Source organism: Nicotiana tomentosiformis, chromosome 7, assembly GCF_000390325.3.
Source record: "Nicotiana tomentosiformis chromosome 7, ASM39032v3, whole genome shotgun sequence".
Lineage (NCBI taxonomy): Eukaryota > Viridiplantae > Streptophyta > Magnoliopsida > Solanales > Solanaceae > Nicotiana > Nicotiana tomentosiformis.
Genome location: NC_090818.1, coordinates 38801057 through 38822849, shown reverse-complemented (window position 1 = coordinate 38822849; position 21793 = coordinate 38801057). Strand labels below are relative to the sequence as shown.

Sequence of the window (21793 nt, the reverse complement as noted above, 5' to 3'; positions counted from 1 at the left end):
CGCTAAAACCGGACCAAACGGTCCTGGCCCGTTTAGCCGTTTGGCCCGCGGTCCCGGACCGGTCCCGGGCCTGGACCGGCCCACTTGCCAGCCTTACTTGCAATACCATATGTCATTTTGACACCGTTAAATAATTAGAGCCTTTGTAGTCGATGATGTATTACAAAGAAAACTCCAGACTCTTTCTAAACTTGAATTCAAATGGTCTTTGCTCAAAAATTTTGGAGAGTTCAAACCAATTTTTGTTTCAATGTTTCTCAAAGACTTTTTTATCAATAAAGAAAAGTTTTCCACAGAGGCCACCATTAAATTGAATTCGACAGGAAAAAAATCAAAGTAAATGATTGTTGTACGTCAAACTAACAATACATTGCTTTGCTAGAAGAGAAATGAAGGATTTGGGGAAATTAACATTTTTGTTAAAACAAATACTAACAAGAACCGTGGCCTATCGAGAAAAAGAAAAGAGAGAAACAAATGTCTCCCTTGTATTATTCACCCGTAGAATTTTTGCAAATCTATAAGGATTGTGAGGTGGCAAATATGCGGGTTGGGTCGAATATGGCGCAAGTAAAAATGGATTTAACAACGGATAATTTAGCCGACCCGACCCATATTTAATATGAATAAAAATAAGTTAACCGTGGATAATATGGATATCCATAATATTCATGATTTCTTGAATATGATCATTTTTTGAAAGAATTCCTAGTCTTCCAAACTTGAGGAACCTCCAATTTGAATCTTTGCAAATGTAAAAATTAAACATATTGGTTATTCATCAGTTATCCATTTTTAAACTCATTGGTTATCCATTGTAGGCATTTCTAATTGCTATGTGTGAAGGAAGAGATCCAAATGGAAGATATATAATTAAAGAGGCCAAGTGAAATTTCAGAGACAAAAATTGCTAGCAAAACAACATGTAAAAAGTCTTTCAAATATCAATCTAGCAGCTAAATATCATCATTGGCAAGATTAGAAGTTAAAGCAGTTGAATTTGACTCCAAATTTATATGCCAAGGCTGTTCAATTATTTGAAGCTTTCTCTTATATCACCACTGAGACTGAGTAGTTTTGCTGCAACTATTACTCACCTTATCAAAAATCACAGTGTAATTTGAGCTGCTTATGTTCCTGAAATAGCAGCCTGAATTTTCATCGTATTTATATGTTTGTTGGGTACTTCCAACTCCATTTACTATAGACTGGTCCTTTAAAAACATATATCCTTGTGCTTTTTGCACATTTTGAATAGAGCTAGTTGAGGTTCCATTCTTGAAACCCTTCAACCTCTTCTCATCAAATATCAAACTCACATTTGAAATAGAAGCATAGCTTTTATCTCCTATCTCAACACCATCAGAGTACAAGTGAAACTGAAACTTTTTAAAGGATTCAAGAACATGACCAGAAAAAGACGGCGTCTTGGCATAAACATTGTCATTAAAATCAATAGTTTGATCCACAATTTGCAAGTTCGCTTCATTTCCCATCACAATTTTGTTACTATAACTCAAATCTTGCGATGACCTTGTAGTAATTTTTCCATAAGATGATTTTACCCAACCATTCAACGAAATCGACCTACGTGCATTCGTTACAAAGGATCCATCAAGTCCTTTAAAATTGCTTGCCAAAGAAAAGGAAAGAGGCAAATTACTATACTCCAACAACTTCCCTTGTGTTTTTACACTCTTTTTATCCAACCAAAGATGCAAATTTGCATCAATATACCATACATTCAAAGCATTTGTGACACTGAATGAAATCTTATGGATACTTCCATCTAAAATCTTTCCTAATAAAGGGGTAACTTCAATATCATAGGAAGGAAGATTAAATGAACCAATTCCACTAATTGGTCTCCACAATAGAGGATTAATACCACCAGTATATACCACAGTAAAAGGCCAAACTGCACCAACTACAACATCATCTAAACTTACTATTACTTCCCTAAAAGCACCATTCCCCTGCATATCAGTACGATTATTCGCAGTAATATAATCATTTGGCAAATTTCCATACCAGAATTCATCATTCTCATGGAATGACACGTAAATTTCCAATACTGCCCTGTATGCATTCTGTGGGATTTTGAACTCCTTTGACTGTACATCAGTAGAATTCTCAATCTCAAACCACAGACCGTCATTTAATGGCAGATTTCTCGAAATGGGTATGACCAAATCAGCCCCAGAATCAAATCCCTTATTAAACGACTTATCCAAAGTCAGTTCTTTATCAGCAGGATAGAAATGGACAAATATTTTCACATGATACACTCCAGTATATGTAGTATCAACAATGTTCCCTATATAAACAGCAAGAGTTTGATTTGTCATGAGCAAAGAACAATACCTAGTAATGTCTTTCTTGACAGTCCAAACAATCCCATTAGGCCTTGGCTCAGCAGTACAACTCCTGAAAATCTCAACCCCACCAAGCCAAAGACCAAAAATGCGATCAAATTGCCTTCCTTTACTCGTTGCTCTCCATTCTAGCACAATCTTGGAAAAATTCTGAGATGGACAATTTGAAGGTGGTGTGTAATTTGCTAGTACCGGTGGTTTCCCATATGTGTAACCAAAGTCATGTTTGAGGAGTAAGTACGAGCAAGGTTTGGTTTTAGGTAAATTTATAGGCTTAGTGACTTCAAAATAAGTCGTAGGAGTGTCATTCTTGGATAAAGAGTCTAGTTGAGCAGTGAGTTGTGATCTAGAGAGAGCTGCATTATGAAGTCTTGCTATGGAAAAGTGTGATAGTTGGAGTACTGAGAAACAAGTGAAAAAGAAGAAGAGAGAGAAGAAAGAGAGAGCCATGAATTGTTAGCCTTGTTAATGGATATTTGGAGCAAGAAACATCAAACAATGTCCTATGGAGAGTGAAATTGTTTCCTAGTTTTCCTTGTTCTTTACAACTGCTTAGAATTTCACCAAAATGGATGACTTCATTCTAGCATATATTTATTTATCACCGCCACCCAAATAAGTAAAGCAATCAAAATGAATCCCGAAATATGAGAATAAATTGCATGAAATCAGATAATGATATGAGTCGTGAAGATCCCAAAAGGTAAAGCAATTAAAACGAATCTTGAAATAGTATGACAATAACTAGCATGAAACCAGACAGTCATGAAAGATCCAACCGTGAGGATTTGAATTCTCCTCAAACTTGATATATCAAATGTCAGTTGGAATTTGACGGACCTAAAACATGTTTAATAGAGTACACAATATTTCAACAGCTGTACGTTAGCCTTATTATCTTTTATGTTTATCCAATATATTTCGGTATCAAGATTAATATATTCACATATTTGCACTATATAAATGAGGTAGAATAAATAATTAAAACTGACAGTTTAAGAGGTTAACGTGAACCAGATAACATCACATTAAAGTTTAAATTCTAGTATTAATTAAGCAACTTTTAATATAAAGAAAAATGATAACGCTACAATATTAACTAGGGAATAGTGAAAAAATATCTCATAATGTTTCCATATTGAAATTGTCATATACGATCACGAAACGACTAATTAAAACCATCACATGTAGTCTTTGATACGTCGATTAGTATTATGTCATCTGTGGCAATTGCATTGGTACCTTCATTTTTTCAGCTAATGGTTCCACATCTAAGGCACAGAATCCTCGTATATTCCTTCATTTCTTTCATTTCGTCACCCATTCACCACAAACATGCCAAGCTACACTTAAATGAGCTACAGCAACCTTAAACATTGGAATCCACCAGGGAAATCTTGATTAATCCTTCACGAGATAGTAAAACAAAAATAGAAACTTTCTGGTAAAAGATCAGCGATTCCGATGAAGGTGAACAATCACTCAGAAAATAAGGGGATGGCGAGGAATGGCAAATTTTAATGCATCCCTTTTATTTCCTGCATAATACACTACTAAGGGTTGGCGCAATACAGACATACAATGATGCAAATAATGAGGGTGATACTTCCCTTGTTATCCAGGCCACCTCTATCCCAAAATGAAAAGAAATTCTTTGGAAGTTTGAGGGAGTTCGTAAAAAGCAACAAACAAATGAAATTTACATTCTGTACAGGCAGCGCCCGGGCACTTATCTGTAATTTCTCGTATTGTTTTGAATTTATTATATAATGTCAACTAAGAGATCGGTTCAAAACGAAGAGTTGACCGGAGTCTCCATTCAAAAAGAAAAGTTCCAAAGGTACATAAGAAGACACAGATACTTCTGATGAGGCAAATCTGTATGTAGGCTGCAAAATCTTGCTACCTTTGGCACATGAAATAGTTAGAAGACGCGGACCAGTTCTCATCTGCCATATCTGCAATAATAAACTCAAGCGTCAAAACAAGCATAATCCCCAATGCATCTCCAGATATACAATCAGCTAGAGTTCCCATCTCATCCTTGGAAGTGCTCTTTCCAGCATGGACTCTAACTGTCCTTTTTCAGATCTTTCTACAATTATAAGACAAATACACTAACATAACCATTCATTTAGATAGAAAGGGTCTCAATCTTCATTTTCGAATACAGTATTATCAAGAAAAATTACTGCTCAGCAAATTTACTCGAACAATTTTTCATCAGATACAGTTTTCACAAGCAAACAACAAATCAGACATGTGTTTGTGGTTAACTCTAATAATCCTTGGTAGCCGTGGCTGTATTGAGTTACTTTCAATGAGTCTGAAGTATATACTTAAAAATGGAGCTGAGATGAATGAGAAGAGTGATACAGCAGAGAGTGTAGCAAACTACCTCAACAATCCCTTTACGCGGTGCATGAATCGCTAGACAGAGGCAATAATCACTCTTCACGTGTTCACCGTAAGCAGATCTAGATGTTTCAACATCCTTACTGGCAAGCATCTCGACAAATAGACAACTTGCATCACGGTAACCCTGCAAACCAATATGTTCATCATTATATCAGGCGATAAACCTGGAAAGATACTTGGGGCTAGTTTGCTATGGAGTATTTCAACTGAACTACTCAAAATCATTTGTTAAATCCAATTTTCCAGTCAACATTGAGATTCAGTTCTTATATAAAAAGTTGATTCAGTGAACTAATAATCAAACATTATTCTACCGGAATTACACAAGTATATTTTCTTCGCCGTCTAATGATCACTTATATAACTATTCATAAATTGGATAAACCACATTACAATTACAAATAGGAGCATAGAACGAACCTTCCACAGACGGACCACCACAAGGGCCTGAGTGTCTAAGAGTAAGATACGACCAAGAGAATCAGTTATTGCAGCCAAAGTACCACTAGGTGATAATGTCAGCTTCTCGCCCTTTCTAGGGTGATCCTTAAAGCAAGTCAAAGGAGAAGCTGCCAAAAAATAGCAAATTTACAATGACATTATGTCAGCTATATTGACATCCAAAATAGATACTCGAGTATATGACAAAATCTGAAGTACAATTACGTAAAACATGGAAGCGAAAAAGAACAGCTAAAATTTATATTATCACATGAATTATTGAGAACCTAGGACTTCAACTGAAAAACTAAGGAGGAATAGAAGAATCACCCAGAAGATAACTTTAGCCTTCTCCATTTCACATATAAAACCTCAATTGGAAAGCAATATGCCAGGGTTACTATTTGAGTTTTACGGCTTACCTAGAAACTATAGTGTTTATTTTACCATCCTGCATTGCCAGGTTCAGCTTGCTGACTGACAGTCAGCACAAAGTTGGGAAGTAAATTACCCAAAGCCTAGAGCAAACATAATCAAAATTACCATGGTTTGGTCCAATCAATATTGATCATGTTTTCTCCAAGTCTAGAAAGATAACGAGAGATAATTGAACAGGTTTTTCTTGAAAAAAGGAGCTGTCATGTACAAAGGGCAATACAACATATGGTACACCATTATACTAAAACTTTTTTCTCCACCTAGCGACGCATAGAGTGTCTCCTTCTACTTGCAATAGCCTATACACCACAAAATTTGATTTACTGCAACCTATGGTGTTCGGATACCAGTGTGGGCACCCAACACGAGCGCGGATCTAGAAGTCAGATTCGTCATCACCTAAATCTAAGGATTGGGGGATATGGATTGGAGTACGGGTACGGTACGGGTGTTAAGATACAACCAATAATGTATATTATGACATATATGAGTACATATATATTTTGACAATTAGTTGAAGTTAGTAAATCGAAGCTAGTATAATTAAATTCATTCTAAACACTTAATAATTTATTCATGAGTTATCTCGTATAGTAGCAAAGTGTTCTAGTACTTTATGTGAATATATACATGAAATAAACCAAATTTCAAACTAATACCAATCAACCTACACTTCTAGGCCGTAGGTGTAGTCAAAACACCCAAGCTAGGTTGACCAAATACCCATACCCAAGTCGTGTTGGATACGACACAGGTGTAGCAAGGGTTTTGAAGGATCCGAGCAACACCAAATGCAACCCTGGTATTACAAGAGCGACTAGAGAGTCTGCACAAAAATGATCCATATACAAAAATCACTGTTGCATTGTACTGATAAATAAATTCTATCATACTATTTTCCTCATAAATTTTCTCCAACTTGCATTAAAGTGCCAACTGCCGAGCCCATTTTAACTTTTTCTCCAACTAGTTACAGTAGTTAAAAACAGGTTGAAACTTATTCAAAAAAAAAGAGAGAGGACGTTGAAACTTTGTAACGATCGCCTATACATCTAAAATACACGAATATATTGTATGAGATAATGAAAGTTATAGTTACCTAGAATAAACAGGGAGGGAGACGGGAGGGGAGAAGGTACAAGAAAGAAATACATAGAGCTAACTTTATACATAGAGAAAGAATTGATCACTTAAATCTTAATTATCCCAAACAAGCCTCCACCTAAAAACTCCTACAGACTTTATAACTAACTTTTGGCAACAATACCTTGACACTGGCAAATGTCAATTACTGCCCAGTGGCTTACAAACTACTTTCTAACTCGAAGATAAGCTTGTAGAAAAGAACACCTTCTTTCAGTCTTGATCTATAGATGAAAGTTCAAAGAAGCAAAGGAGAGATGGCAGGATGCCTGGAAGGAGAAAAATAATTTAGCATTTGACATGTAAAAGCAGTGATACATGAACAACCTCTACAGATATAACGATTAACTACATAGAGAGAACAGAATAAAAAATTCTTTCAACAGATGAAGAAATACCATCTACCTCGAGCAAAAGGCTGAGGCTTTGGTTCTGGTCTTTTTGCGGGAGTTGGATCACTTCTCCATAACATTTTTGAGATAGAAGTTATTGTCGAAAAAGTTGCAGGCACAACCTTTGAGAGAATAGCCCCTACTATTGATCGGCTTCGGTCTACAGAAAGTCTTGAAAGTGTGAAGAGAAACTCAATTTAGTAAAATAAAGTAAGAAATGGGAGTGAGAACAGCTTTCTAGATTGAAAATTTAAATGTGATCTTGAAAAGAACCATAAACTGTACTGAATACAATATGCTGCAGACTAACCGATAAGCAGAAATCACAGCGTCATCTCCAATAGTGATTGCGCAATAATAACGCTGACTTGACTGCCCAACAACAAAGGCAGCTGAATTCAAATACCAGAATAACTTCAGAAAATTTCCGAAAGTCATAGGACAAAAAATAGCATCTCATTTGGGCAGTAAAAATTCATTTTTGGTGAGTGTGGAACTTTAGGTGAAGGGGTTGAGAAAACAACAAATCCCAGTAAAAACGTATGCCTTGTATAAAAGGAAGAAAAGAAAGTACTGATTTGATACAGTTAGAAATCAAATATTACCTGGATTTCCAGCAGAGGAGGGGGCATCAGACCAGTGATGGCAGCGTCAACACAAGGACCATACTTACTTACATTCCATAACTGGTATGGAAGCCTACCAAAAGTATCTATCGAATTTTCGGAATCTCTTTCATCCCAGAACTGGGAGTGTCTTTCCCGAAACCACCTCTGAAGCATATTCTGCATTTTATTGCCAACATGAATTAGCAGTGTGGCATAGAGATCCTAAACTTCTGAAAAATAGATGTTCTCATATTATACTTGATAAATTAAAAAAACTAGTGTTTCCTATCACTGCGAGAATATCGGAGTACCTGAAAGTCAGATCCATCAAACCGAGCAATAACACCTGACATAACAACACAGACCTCTTCTGATGATGCATCTTGGGTCAAATCTCTCTTGGTTCCACGGACTCTCAATCTGAGAATCTTCCCAGGGCTTACTATCTGCCACACAAAAGTTCTTGTCAGTTTGCTAATTATCTTATGGCACAGCGAAAGGACACTAGAAATCAAACAACAAATAATGTCGAACAAAAGTACACATTGTCAAGGAAGACAACTCAAATGCATTGCTGAAGAATAAAGATTGAGTCTTTCCTTTCTTTATTCCCTATCAGTTCTTCTTATAGCAGAAAGAGGAAGACATAGCAAGTTCAATCGAATGAAGGATACAGCATGTGCAACAACTTCTTAATCCATTCAGGAAGCACCAACTTGCTTATCTAGTGCTTGTTTAGCTCTTTCTTTGACATTTTGTCCCATTACTAAAAGGAACACTATTGTAGAACAAACGTTCTCCGAAAAAACAAATATTACAGCCTGTTCAATGTCCATTTCCTTTCCCCTTCATAAGCCATCAACGCTATCAACGCACACCCAAATCAAAATCTTTTTATTGTTATTGTTATGTTAGACAACCATAATTGTTTCCCCTCAAATAGCTTCTTCACACAACAATCAGTCCCAAATCAAATTCAAAGCATACATTTATATTATCACTATTATTTTTACTATTTGTTATTGTTATATTGATAAAGAGCACAGTAATAATTATGCTGCTTTGGCAAACTATGAACTTGGAAAAATCGGTACCTGTTTGTGAATGAGATCACCACGGAGAGAGTAAGTCAACAAATAACCACGAGAAGTGCCCAAAGCAAGAACTTTGATATCATCAAAGACTAACCACGCGATCGCCGATATATACTCAGCCTCGATTGGAGAAAGTTCGGGCACGATCTTCACCCGGTTACTTACCGGATCGGATCCTTCGGACCAATGAAGAATGAGAACAATCGAGCGGTTGGCTAACGCGAGAGAGTGAGTGTCGAGAGCGGTGAGGAGATTAGGGTTGTTTACAAGCCAACCTTCTTTGCCGGCGCCGAGCTCCGTCAAATCTTCGCAGGCTATACATCCTAGCTCCGTCGTATGATTTCGTCGGGCCATTACGGGTCAGATGGAGAAGATTAGAATAAGATCATCGGAAATTTGTCAAATCCCGGAATATAATTGTACACTTCATCTTTGTTTATACTTTTCTTGTCTGTAAATTAAGGGAAGGGAATTAAAATATTTCATAGAGGTGAAGGAAATTCGCACTTGATTCTGATAAAACGGAGTTCTAATGTATTTAATTTTTTAATATAAATTAGGACATCACTTTCTTAAACTTTTAAAGTGAACTTTTACATATTGAGAAAATTAGTTAAAGTTACAGTTAAGAATTTAGGAAATTTTATTGACATAAATAATCAACTAAGATATTATTTGATCTTAAATAATACTGGTATTATTACTTGTAGGATAATGAGTATAGAAATGAAATATTAAAAGATTATATTAAATTTTTCTTTTCTTTTCCCTCCTTTCCTGGTAGGAATACCATTTAAACATATAATGTTTGTGTGAAAAGAAACCAACTTTGATTAAAAAACAAGTAGTAATTTTTGCGCAAAATATAAAAATTAGTGGGTCGGTCAAAATTAATTTTATTCACTAATTAAAAAATATATAAAATATGTATATACAAAAAATATATATTTAATCGACTATTATTTTAGGAGCAGCTAAAAATATATATTTCTCTATAAAAAAAAATCGCCGCCCCTATTTCATACGACATCCTTCTTTACGTATTGTAAATAAAAAAATTTGATAAGAAATGATATTCTAGTCCAGTGATCTCTAGGCTATGTCAACAAAATAATGTAAGAATTCCAAAGATAGCTCGTAAGGATTATAGTACTCTCAAGTTTCTTCCTTAGAATAACACTTTCTCAAGTTTGAAGTCATTGTTATGGTATCTATATTTATACTATATTAAAAGCACAAAGGCCCTTAGCGAAATGTTGTTCGTCATTTTTACCCTTAAAAAATAGAATTCACACTGGATAAAATAGTCATTTTATTAATTTCCTAATATTTAGTATTTTGAAATCAACTACACTTTATTTATTATAGTAGGAAATCTCAATATTTAGGACATTTAAATCAACAAAAATATTCCTTTTATAATTCAAAATCCTAATATTTAGGACCAAATATAACAACTAATTTTGACGTTAAACTACGTTTTAGGAATTCAAATTTTCAATATTTTAATATCTAACCACTAAATATTATATTTGTATTCAAGACATTAAAGTCAAAAAATGAAGAAAAGAAATACTATATTGGTTCTTCCATTTTATTTTATTTTTGATCCAGTACTATTGATTATTCTAAAAGTAAAGTTAGACACGGAATTAGAGTTAAAATAAGCCAATATACAATTAATATGAAGTATTAATTTCTACTCCCTCTGTCTCAAATTATTTATCATAATGTCTAAAAATAGATGTTTCAATTATTTATCATTTTAGAAGCTTAAGATAAAATTAATTATTTTTTTCATTTTATCCTTAGTAGTAATTATTCTTGAAGATGTAAATGACACATAAATAAAGTAAATGTTCAATGAAGAGAGATTATATTAAGGACCGAAATAAAGGTAAATAGTCAAAAATTCATTCTAATTAATATTTTCTTTAAAGACGTGTAAAAGATAAATACGATAAATAATTTAAGACATGGGAAATTTATTAGTAATCAAGACTCAAGAGCCTTTAAATAGATAGAAAGATGATGAATTATTAGTGTTATGAAACATTTAGTTTAACAACAAAAACGTAACTCCCAACCAAATAAATAATTGGTCAATGTCAGAAATCTCATCAATTGGCAGATGTTACAATTACGGATTATTAGTACAAAAAGTTGCAGTAATCAATAAAGTCACAAAGTTTATTAGCAAAGTTAATTAAGTTTTGATTGGTAGAATTGTATTTTCTAAAAGTTGAAGGCACCAAATTTTATTGGTATTTGTCCTAAAAAAAATATAAAAGAAAAATTTTAACTCACAAAATTAAAACTCTGTATTAAAATTATTCAAAGTTGCAAGTTGATCTATATTTTTCTAAATACAAGAGGACTAAAAATAATAACATTGGATCTTTGATTAATATTAATTACTATGTATATATTGTTTCCGTCAACTATATATATATATATATATATATATATATATATATATATATATATATATATATATATATATATATTTATTTATTTTTTTTAATAAGAAAAATGTGTTATGTAAATTGAAATAGAGAAAATAATATTTATATAAATTTTTAAACTTTAACACTCACTTATATACCCTAAAGCTAGTTAATAGAAAAATGAAAATCTAACATTGAGGAAATGGTTAATAATCTTTTATTAGGAGTATTTAAATAGAAGAAAATGTGATACTTGCATTTTAGTTTCAAATTTCTTACATAAAATAAAAATGTCTCGAGAGATTTAACATAAAATTGAAAAGTATTTGGAACGTGCTACAAAACTATCCTCATTTTAGCGCTTCATCCAAGGAAGAAAATAGTTAACCACTTCATTATGCTTCTGATTAAGTTAATCTACTTAATTAGTTTGGAGAAAAAATCTCTACAAGTTGTAATTTACTATCTTTCTTTTTCATTTGTTATCTTCTCTGGTTAAATACCCAACACAGCTCGCTCCTTTGCCCCTGTTGCTGCGAAAAAATGCAGAATCAGAACTTGTCCGTAGCTAAAACCCTAAACCCTACCCTCGTAACATTTCAATCACCATCTCTCGCCCATTTCTTCAACCCTCTTCGCAGAACACTACCTCAATTTCCATCCACCTTCAGAACTCCAAAGCCTCTCTCTATTCAATCTCGGCGAAATGACAGTGGCCGGAGGGACATCCGATCGTTTGCCGGCCGAAGCAAAGGAAAACCTGGTGGCCCATCAACAGGTCGCATCGAGGGAAGCGCTGAGTTCCGGCGACAAGCTAAGAGAAATGCTCGCCGGAAAAGCAAGAAATTAGCAGAAAGCCTTTTTTACAGGCTTAAGAACCCTCACGGAAACTACCCTGATAATTTCTCCGAAGAAGAGCTTCAAATGATTGGTTTAGGCTATGATAGAATGGTTAGGTTCATGGAAAAAGATGACCCAAATCTCAAAAACCCGTTTGATTGGTATAAATATGGTCAATTTGGCCCATATTCTTGGCGTGGAGTTGTTTTAGGGGAGCCTATTCGAGGGCGATTCTCGGACGAATGTGTATCCATGATTGGTGAAGTTAAAGACCAAGAAGAGTGGGAAAAGATAGAGCAACATGAAATGGCTCAGGAATTTCAGAATAGATTGGACGCAATGGATAAAAATGTGGGCTTTAGGTACTTTTGGGTGTTTGTAAGGCATCCTAAGTGGAGGATATCGGATTTGCCTTGGCAACAATGGACTTTGGTGTCTGAAGTTGCAGTTGAAGCTGGGAATCAGAGGTTGGATAAATGGAATTTGATGGGACGGCTCGGGAATATGGCGAGGTCATTGATCACACAATGTGCAGCATGGATGAGACCTGATATTGTATATGTACAGAGGCCTGTGTATCAGTGTAGATTTGAGCCTCAAGATGACTTTTTTAAGGCATTAGCGCCGTTGCTTGATCCAGAAAGTGAGCAGGATTTTTTGTTTGAATTGGAGGACGATAATGGGAGGGTGGAGTTATGTACTTATTTTGGCGGGTTGTGTAAGATTGTGAGAGTGAATCCTAAGGCATTTGTGGATGATGTGGTAAAAGCGTATGAGAAATTGAATGATGAAAAGAAGTCCAAGTGTTTGGGGTTCTTGTTGAACAATCATCCTGTGATGTTGTTGCATCCTTATACGAAAGAGTGGAAGGCGAAATTGGAGGAAATGGAAATGGGATGTGATGCACCGGATGATGATGATGATTATGGTAGTAATAACAAGGGGGAGACCGAGATAGTGGACTGGATTGAGGACGATGAAGATGGTGAAGATGGCGATGAAGATGAGGGTCAGTATGATGTGGATCTGGATGCAAGAGGAAGTGATGATGATGAGCCGGGTATCAAGGAGGATGAGGATTCAAGTCAGGAAGAGGATGCTACATTCTGGGATGAAGAATTTAAGAAGGCATTGGGTAGTAACGAAGCTATGGAGAAGTTTGCCAAGAAATATATGGAGACATCTACGAAATTTTATGAAAAGAATATAAGGGCAATGGAAGAGAAGGAAGAAGAAGCAAAGAGAAATGGAGATGAATTAGCTATGAGAGGTGTTAGAGCCAAAGTTAGCCCACAGGAGTGGGAGAATCTTGGATTTGGTCCTTTTAGAAGGAAACTTAAGAAAGGAAAAACTCCTCCTGAATTGTTCTTGCGAGCTGCAGTTAGACCATTCACTTATAAGAATCTGGTAAAGGAAATTGTGTTGACCAGACATGCAATAATAGAAGGCGAGATTGGTCAGAAGAAATGAGGTAGTTACCAGCTTTTGCAATACAGAAGTACTCTTGTGTTACATTGGATATCATACGCAGAAAAGAATGTATTGTTAGTCGGAGCTAGGTTATTTTTTTGTATAATTGCATTTGAGGCAAAAAGCTGACTCTTCAATCTCACAAAGATTATTCTTGCTGTGAGAGTATATTGATACGAAGTTTTGATCGGAAGTTCAGCTTGTTCAGGCATCATCTTTATGTGTCTTCATAGAATACAGGCACGAAGGCATTTCGCTTATCAATTACTGCCGAAGCAGAAATTTGGAGCTTCTAAAACCACTTTAAAACTAAACTTGTTTCAAACACGATTATCCCCATTTTGACTTGAGGTATAAACAGTGGTCCTAGCTTTTCTATAAGCTAAACAACACTGGGTTTATAAATATTTGTATCAAAAGGTTAATGAAATCACTAGTCAAAAGGTAATTTAAAAGAAATTGCACTACCAACTGATCTAAACGCCCTCCGCCAAACTACTCCTTTCTGCCCATGTCGAGATTTTTTTTTTTTTTGCATCAACGTCCCATCGCCAACCAGAAAAATTCAAAACTTTTAACCCATTCGTCAGTTTTGTATTAAGAAATTAGATAACCTATTTCTAAGCAATGCATCTCTTCATAGACTTGATTCTTGAATCTTGAAGAATAATTGCAGAAAATAAAAATGGAAGATAATTTAAATAAGAAAAATCTTCTGCAAAGCAATCAAAGGTATCTAACCAAGTATTATTTACACAATGCAACCCCCCTTTGTAGGGAAGGAGTTTTACGCATGCTCTCCTACCTGAGCTCAGATAGTCTTTTTCTACTATAGTGGATGTTACACAAAAAAGGGCTCCTTCGCAAGTAAACTACTTTCCAAAGAATTCCTCTGGAACATAAAATTTTAGTCCAATGGCCTGCAAACACAACAGTGGAACCCCATATTATACCTTGCATGTACTGAAGATGTGAACCTGTGGACTTATGGTGTGCCATTTTGGGGAATGGGAAGAAAAATATTTTTGCCTTTTAGAAGAAAAATCAACTATGCAACTGATTATTATTGCAAAAACGTTTGTGATATGGTTAGCATTTTGAAGAGAGCTTCTGAACCATATGTAATCAAGAATCATGCACATCAGCGAATCAATCAGTTAGGCAGGGAGGTAACTCAAGTTTGCATAAAGCAAAATTGAAAACAAGCATGCAACAACAATCAGCATCTAATGTAAGCCATGTAGCGGATTAGTCAGGTACCTGTGCAAATCTAATGTCAACATCACTATGATCGCCTTGTCTGCCAGCAGCATCACCAACATAAAAACATCTAGAATGACAATAAGCAAAGTTCCATTAGCTTTGACAAGCACTAGAAACAAAACAACTTAATTTTATAATTGGGCTATTGAACAAGGAAGAGGATATAACTTATCCATCTCAATGGAAATTCCAAAATTGAACTGCTTTTTCATAATATTCCACATCCCTATTTTAGGTTTGCGAAAGGGATCTTCTGGCTTACTATTACTCAAGCCACAAGCGATGAAAACCTGCATTAACAGAGCTATGAAAAAAGCATTAGAATATACATACAGAGAAATGAAGTTGATTATTTTCTCTCTGCTACTTTCGTTATTTCCAAAGCTATGAAGAGATCTACTTTCATTAACCCCCCCCCCCCCCCCCCACACACACCCAAAAAAAAAACCACAAACATACACACAAAAACCACAACCCATCACCAACAACCTATAAAAGCTATAAAGAGATCCTACTTCAGTGAGCCTGTGAAAAAGTTACACTTATATAATGAAAGCAAAAAGGAGGCATCAGAAACAAGGAAGAGATAAGTGCAGAAATGGAATGAACTACTAAAGATATACATTGATTTGTGTAACTAGGGTCCATCAAACCAATTCCCAGAAGCATTATCGTGAAAAATAGTAATTTTAAATGAGAGAGACTTCTTTTACTTCCCCATTTTCCATTCCTCTGATTGGGGGAGGGGCTGGGGAAAATCACACAGGCATTTATAAGCAAATTATCAGCTACATTGAGCACCTTCTGAAAGAGATATAACCTTTGAAACATCTAAGAAAAAACACTAGCTGGATCCAAAATTGAGACACGCACAAACAGATTAAACCACCTGAAATGGAACACCAGCAAGTTTGATAAATTGTTCAAGTCGTCCAATCTTCGAGTCCACAGCTGCCTGCCTACTGTTCTTCCACCGCTCAATGTTGGACTCATTGGTAAATATTACCTGCTTGTGTTAATTAAAATTAGATGGCTAACCAGCAGAGAACACAATGAACTTGTCGCGCATACTTCAACTCCCCCTAGTGACTTTATATACTGGAACATATGAATTAAACATGTTATTAAGAGATTTTACTAGAAAATGATATTTACCAGCTTATAGCCATCATTGTACAAGCTCTGCAACTTCTCTGGGATTGATGGATGCATCAGAGACCAAGCATCTGCACCAACTCTAAGAAAACGGAACTCTCACCAACATGAAAAATTTGGCTGTAAAAGTACTTGACGAATTCCAATATATTTATAACATCGATATATCTAGTTCATCCAAAACAAATTTAACACACAGGGGAGGGAGGGAGGGAGGGAGAGAAAGGAGGAGAGTGTGTGTGTGTGTGTGTGTGTGTGTGGGGGGGGGGGGGGGGGGGGATTGCTATGCTTAGTATTCACCAGACTCTAAATAACTTCTTATTTTGAAAACGTCACCAGACTCTATATGATGTAAAGGTAGACTAGCTTATTTGATGTCAATAGAAGGGAAAGGTACATCTTGAAGTTACAAATTTTCAAAAATCAATACCCCTACGTGAGAATTTTGGTTTGCTATCCGCTAATACATAGGCAATTAAAAACTAAAACTTAAAGATGCCTGCAATAGTTACTTCTCCATTGGTGAAGCCTTTTGGGTGTACGAGGAAGTAACATCTGGTTAAGCGAAGAAGGTGGTGTCCTTTTCGGAGGCTAGGGGATCGTTATTTGCAACATAGAGTTTGGGGAGGGTAATGTGTATGCAACCTTACCCCTACCATGGCCAACATCTCACACCTTCACACCTTCTTACTGGGGCATATGGGCATCTCCTCTTAACATATCCAAACTATCTCAACCTCGCTTCTCACATTTTGTTATTTTGGGGGGAAAGTTGATATCTCTGTGCAAAGATAGTTGGATGCAATTTCTTGGACGTCTATAATATTCATGATTGTAATGCAGGAAGTATTGTGGGGCAATTAACAAATGTTTTTGACTTATCAGAAAAATGACAATTCGTTTCTATCAAATGCCGTGTTTGAATCTTTCCATCCTAGAGTTACTTTAAGCTTCAATCACACAGCATGTAGTTTTGCAATAACTATCATTACGTCAATCCATGTGTCATAAAATCTCTCATCCTGAGAAGAGTTTTAGATAATATAAAACACAAGAAGAAGCCATACCTTTTCACAGATGTTTTGGCAAGGCAGCCATCAAAATCAAAGGCGGCAATTTTATGTGAAGCATGAAGCACGTCATCCTACAAACCCCAAAAAAAGGACATAAGGGAAAAAGTCAGATCATTGAGATCACATGCCAAGCCAGTGTCAGAATAAAAGCCCGCATGCTATGCGTGCATCTGGCTCTGCATCTCATACTCCTCCATCCCATTATAGGTTATACTATTTAGAATAGCACAAATATTAAGCATGAAAGAGTCATAATATGAACACTGAGAAAACTGGTAAAATAATATTTGGACCTGAAAAAAGTGGAGCAATATGTCAAAAAAATGTCACATCAAATGGAGAAGGAAAATTTTAAAATTGTAGAATGAGAATGATGAGAGGGAGAAGTTGCAGCTATCTGATGTCCAACATCAGAAAGAATTGATCTACATACTAGGACCTATATTTTCTCCTTTTTAGTTAGGGTGCTATCAACATGCTTAAAGAAACACAAAAGCATCCTACGGAGAAATAGTCTAAAATACCTATGTAACAGCACGCCCGCCCCACTACCACTAACAGAAGAATGCTATCTTCATGAGTTCATGTATTCAACCAAAAACCTCATAGAACATGAGCGTCAACATGATAGTCAAAGAATCAAGCATAACCTCAATAGAACTAACCTTCTCAAGATATATAATAGTTTGAAGTGCCCTCCATTTTGGTGGTAATTTGGCATCCTGGATTAAGAAATAGCTCATTAAAACACTTCTGCCAAACATCTAATCCATGGCCTATTCTAAGACAATATAAAACTGTAACAAGGAATAGTAGGTGGCTCAGAAGCTAAACAGATCATTCTGTTTTCATATCCTCGAAAAGAGGGGGCAAGGGGGTCACTCAGTTAGCTAATAGCTAAATGTAAAAGCAGCAACTTGTTAAAACATTGCACGTGAAATGTTATTCTACGACAAATCAAAAACTATAAGGAAAAAGACACTAATGGGTACAAACTAACCCCTTTTGTTCATACAATTTTTTTCCTTTTTTTTTTTAAACTCGTCTTCAAAACATTGTTTGGTTATACAGTTAATTGAAATTTTTGAAGATAAGTTTCAAAAAAAAAAAAAATGAAGATGAGTTTCAAATTTGAAATAGTGGGTTTTACCTCTCACAAAGCTGCAATATTTTTTCAAGTGAACTTTAAAAACTTACCTCTCAACTTAACTTTAAAAACTACTTTTTTTCAGATCTCACATTGTTTATGTCTAAACACCTACAAAAATTTCTATTCACTTTTTACTTCTCTGTGATGTGGGGACAGGGGGCTTACTGATTTTTCTCATATCCAAGATATTTTACCTTATAAGTGGTCTTCACATCCTTAGTAGAGAAGGCTATCTCCAACTCAGCTCCCTCATCAGTCGCAGACAGCTAAAAGAGATTTTGCCATGCAAGACATGCTTAGGAAGTTAGTTTAACTAAAAAGATAAGGAGAGAAACACAGAGAAATGCTGCAAGAACATGAAACATACTACTTCATGTAACTGGGAAAACTAATCAATGAAGTCAACCATTATTTCCATATTCATTCATGGTTAATTGGAGGGATAAAGCTTATTTTAAGGCCAATTTCAATGCTGGATACCGAGAGTGAAAAGTAGACAATTTTTGTTGTCAGGTAAAGCCCAAAGGCTTCCCTATCCTTGTTAGGGAAGATGCCAACCATCTCTCCTTTCTACGAATACAGACAAATTTAGCTGTCAGCATTAGTAGAGCACCACAAAAAGTATTTGCATTCTGGACCAGCTAGATGATTTCGACATGCATGTTAATGTTTGCCCTGACAAGTGCCAACATAGTCTAGAAAGACCAAAGAATGTATATGTTTCCTGATTACTCTTCCATCTTTCCCATTATCCTGCTGACATGCCATAGATCATGAAGCTTTAGTTTCACCAAACAAGTTGTGAAATAAAAATGATACAAGTTGTGGCTTCTAGTTGCCTTCTAATTTTTTTTGATAACCGAGAAATCCCGGGGGCCAATGGCACACGGCTTGAAACTCGGTAGATAATGTGACCGCCCCTTTACCGTTATCACCTTAATACCAGGCTTTTATATATGGTAGGGTTCGAACCCATGATGTGCGCCTAACCTACACATCACTTGTTACGCTCTTACCACTAAACTGAAGCCTTGGGGGTCTCTAGTTACTAGTTTCCTTTTAATCTAGAAAAGCATCTATGGGATATTTCAAGTGGAAACTGCAATATTTACCTTTAGTCGCTTTTGCTTGCTTTCTTCATGCTCTGATTCTTCCTTCTCAATTATTTTACAAACCAGAAGCAGGAAATGAGTGAGAATAAATAAGTAAGAAGCAGGCAACACCAGATTCACTAGCACTTACCTTCACCTGTGCAGAAGTTTCCTTTTGTTTTCTGTCAATCCCATCTGTGTCTGCATCAGAAACCTGTGAATTAATTCCTTCATTGTTAGCGTGACAGAAGTTTCTACAAACTGACTTACTCGACTAGGTACCTCAGCTTTAAGAAGTGGCAAAGCTTCAAACTTCAGGAAGTAAAATAAAAGGCGAAAAGAGTTGGGAACTCATATCTTGTATAACCTAAGTTGAAACATCCCTCAAACAAAGAAAACCAGAAAAGGATTTGAAGCACAAATTAGCCAAACTCATCTTCTTCAGATTCTAAATGGTGGGAATTATAGGGGAGAAAATTTCAGCCTATCCAAATTCGGAAAGAGTAAGCTGCTATTTGAGTTATTTCACTTTACATGTTACCATAACAAGCATTTTATACACACACTGAAATTGCCTAACAGAATGTAAACACTAAATGAGACCGCACCTTCTGCAAAGCTGGAAGCTCTTTGTTAATCAATTTCTCCAAAGCTTCTTTGTCTTTGCTCTGCATGAAATCAGATAGACAAACTTAGCTACAACGATGAATACTATCATCTTAACGAGAAACCTGATATTTGTCAAATAAAACCAATGCGCTATTGTTTATCGAGATGGCAAGAAAAAGCGGAAACATAGGCGTACTAAGTCAGGTGGTGCGGAATGCCACCACATCCACAAGTTTCTGACAATCACTTTGCCTACTACAAAGACATAATTTTGAAAAATTTATATTCGAAGCTCTAGCTGAAGGCAGTTTGGCACATGTTCACCCATACATACAACTAACAGATTGTTTGGATGGTTGTTACGTATCATTTCATAATGTATCGTATTGTATTGTATTGTATTGTACTGTATCGTTTGATGAATACAATGTTTGGATAGATTGTGTCGTTTGCCGTCGTTTTATGATATCACACACTAGCAATATGAATAATAAACCTGCAATATTATTAAAAAAAATTATGATACGGTATATAAAAAGGTAGGGTAAATGATAAAATAAAATTATTTAATAATAATGAAGGGGGAGATTGAGAGAAAAACACAAGGTAACGACGCGACCGCACCAAATCGGACGTTACATAAAGTGACACATTTCGTCGTTACGTAACAACGGATTTAACGATACGATACAATAAAATTTAAGTAACAATCATAACAAGCATCGTATTTAAAGTAACAATATTATACAATACAATAGGTAACAACCCTCCAAACAAGCTGTAAGAGAAAAAAAAATCTTTCTTTTTTCGTGAGAATATATTTCAAATACAGAATCCAGTAGAAACTCCGCATGCATAAAGTGCTTAAAACAGCAAGACAGGGCATGAAATAATTTTAAATTATACCTGGAGTGATGAAAATCCAGTGATGTCTTCCGCAGAGGAAACGGAATCAGAATTGAACGGAAAACAATCAATGTGATGCCACTTCGTCTGCTCAAAACCTTGAGCGTGTTTCGTCACTAAACCCAGCCTCACTGATTTCAAGGGAATTTTGTTGTCGCATTTTTTGCATGAGGACCGACCTGATTTCGCGTACTCCACTGTGACTTTGGTGGAAGAAGCCATTGGAGAAACGAAGAGCAGAAGAAATTTAGGGTTTGAATTGTTTTTGGGTCTGAAAGGAATTTTGAAGAAGCTGGGGATGCTTATGCTTAGCATTAGGACTTAGGAGTACATATTCTAGGGATTCCTTTTCCCGCCATTGAATTATTCCCAACTTCTCATAAGAGACATTTTGGTATAGGGAGACGTTTTTGTTTTGTTGTTTGTTTTAATTTGTACTCCTATTGTTTTTTTATGAGTTTCTTTTCTTATTTGTAAGAATAGTTATTAGATTGGAAAATGTCCAAAACTCTGCAAAATGATTCATCGTGCCCATTCTCAATATTTTGGTTCTTGTTATAAAATAAAAATTATAAAGTAAAAATAAGTATAGAGAGAAACTGATATATTATTCAAAATTCAAACTGTTATATATAATGAACTGAAAATTCCTCTATTTATAGAAGAAAGGACTGCTACTGCAAGCTGCTTGTAAGCTGTTACTGCAAGCTGCTGTGTAAGCTGCTATTATACCAGATATAGATAATCTTCTATCGGGGTTATGTTTATCCATAATGGAGTACCAAAATGATAAGCTTCTTCAGGAGACTTATTTCCAATAGAGTACTAAATAGATAAACATATTTACGGCGGAGTCTCGTATGGATAAACTTCTTCAGGA

At 35.5% G+C, this 21793-nt stretch overlaps 4 protein-coding genes and 1 pseudogene across 6 annotated transcripts; 1 reads left to right on the top strand and 4 right to left on the bottom strand.

Moving 5' to 3' along the window:
- Nucleotides 1-939: 939 nt before the first annotated feature.
- LOC104095111 (peptide-N4-(N-acetyl-beta-glucosaminyl)asparagine amidase A) lies at nt 940-3100 on the bottom strand. Its single transcript, XM_009601158.4, has one exon. It carries the CDS (start codon nt 2823-2825, stop codon nt 1056-1058), a length of 1770 nt encoding a protein of 589 aa, XP_009599453.1. The 5' UTR covers nt 2826-3100; the 3' UTR covers nt 940-1055.
- An 857-nt stretch (nt 3101-3957) lies between these two features.
- On the bottom strand, nt 3958-9439 carry LOC104095108 (uncharacterized). Of its 2 annotated transcripts, none has more exons than XM_009601155.4 (8): nt 8910-9437; nt 8127-8261; nt 7813-7992; nt 7518-7579; nt 7221-7378; nt 5214-5362; nt 4774-4917; nt 3958-4333 (listed from the first exon to the last, which is right to left on the bottom strand). In XM_009601155.4, the coding sequence occupies exons 1-8, from the start codon at nt 9261-9263 to the stop codon at nt 4148-4150; spliced, it is 1368 nt and encodes a 455-aa protein (XP_009599450.1). In that variant the 5' UTR covers nt 9264-9437; the 3' UTR covers nt 3958-4147. The 2 variants fall into 2 exon arrangements, with proteins under 2 accessions (XP_009599450.1, XP_009599451.1); XM_009601156.4 differs by having other exon boundaries at nt 4105-4470; nt 8910-9439.
- Nucleotides 9440-11840: 2401 nt separating this feature from the next.
- On the top strand, nt 11841-13859 carry LOC104095109 (uncharacterized). Its single transcript, XM_009601157.4, has one exon. It carries the CDS (start codon nt 11900-11902, stop codon nt 13664-13666), a length of 1767 nt encoding a protein of 588 aa, XP_009599452.1. The 5' UTR covers nt 11841-11899; the 3' UTR covers nt 13667-13859.
- A 503-nt stretch (nt 13860-14362) lies between these two features.
- Nucleotides 14363-21330, bottom strand: LOC104095112 (polynucleotide 3'-phosphatase ZDP). 2 transcript variants are annotated; one of them, XM_070181458.1, is made up of 12 exons: nt 20914-21330; nt 20007-20066; nt 19550-19612; nt 19420-19464; nt 18502-18573; nt 17823-17879; nt 17152-17228; nt 16085-16166; nt 15819-15935; nt 15098-15219; nt 14927-14996; nt 14363-14586 (listed from the first exon to the last, which is right to left on the bottom strand). In XM_070181458.1, exons 1-12 carry the CDS (start codon nt 21226-21228, stop codon nt 14539-14541), a joined length of 1128 nt encoding a protein of 375 aa, XP_070037559.1. In that variant the 5' UTR covers nt 21229-21330; the 3' UTR covers nt 14363-14538. The 2 variants fall into 2 exon arrangements, with proteins under 2 accessions (XP_070037559.1, XP_070037560.1); XM_070181459.1 differs by having other exon boundaries at nt 19420-19461; nt 20914-21329.
- LOC117276495 (U6atac minor spliceosomal RNA) lies at nt 18795-18887 on the bottom strand (annotated as a pseudogene).
- Nucleotides 21331-21793: the final 463 nt, after the last annotated feature.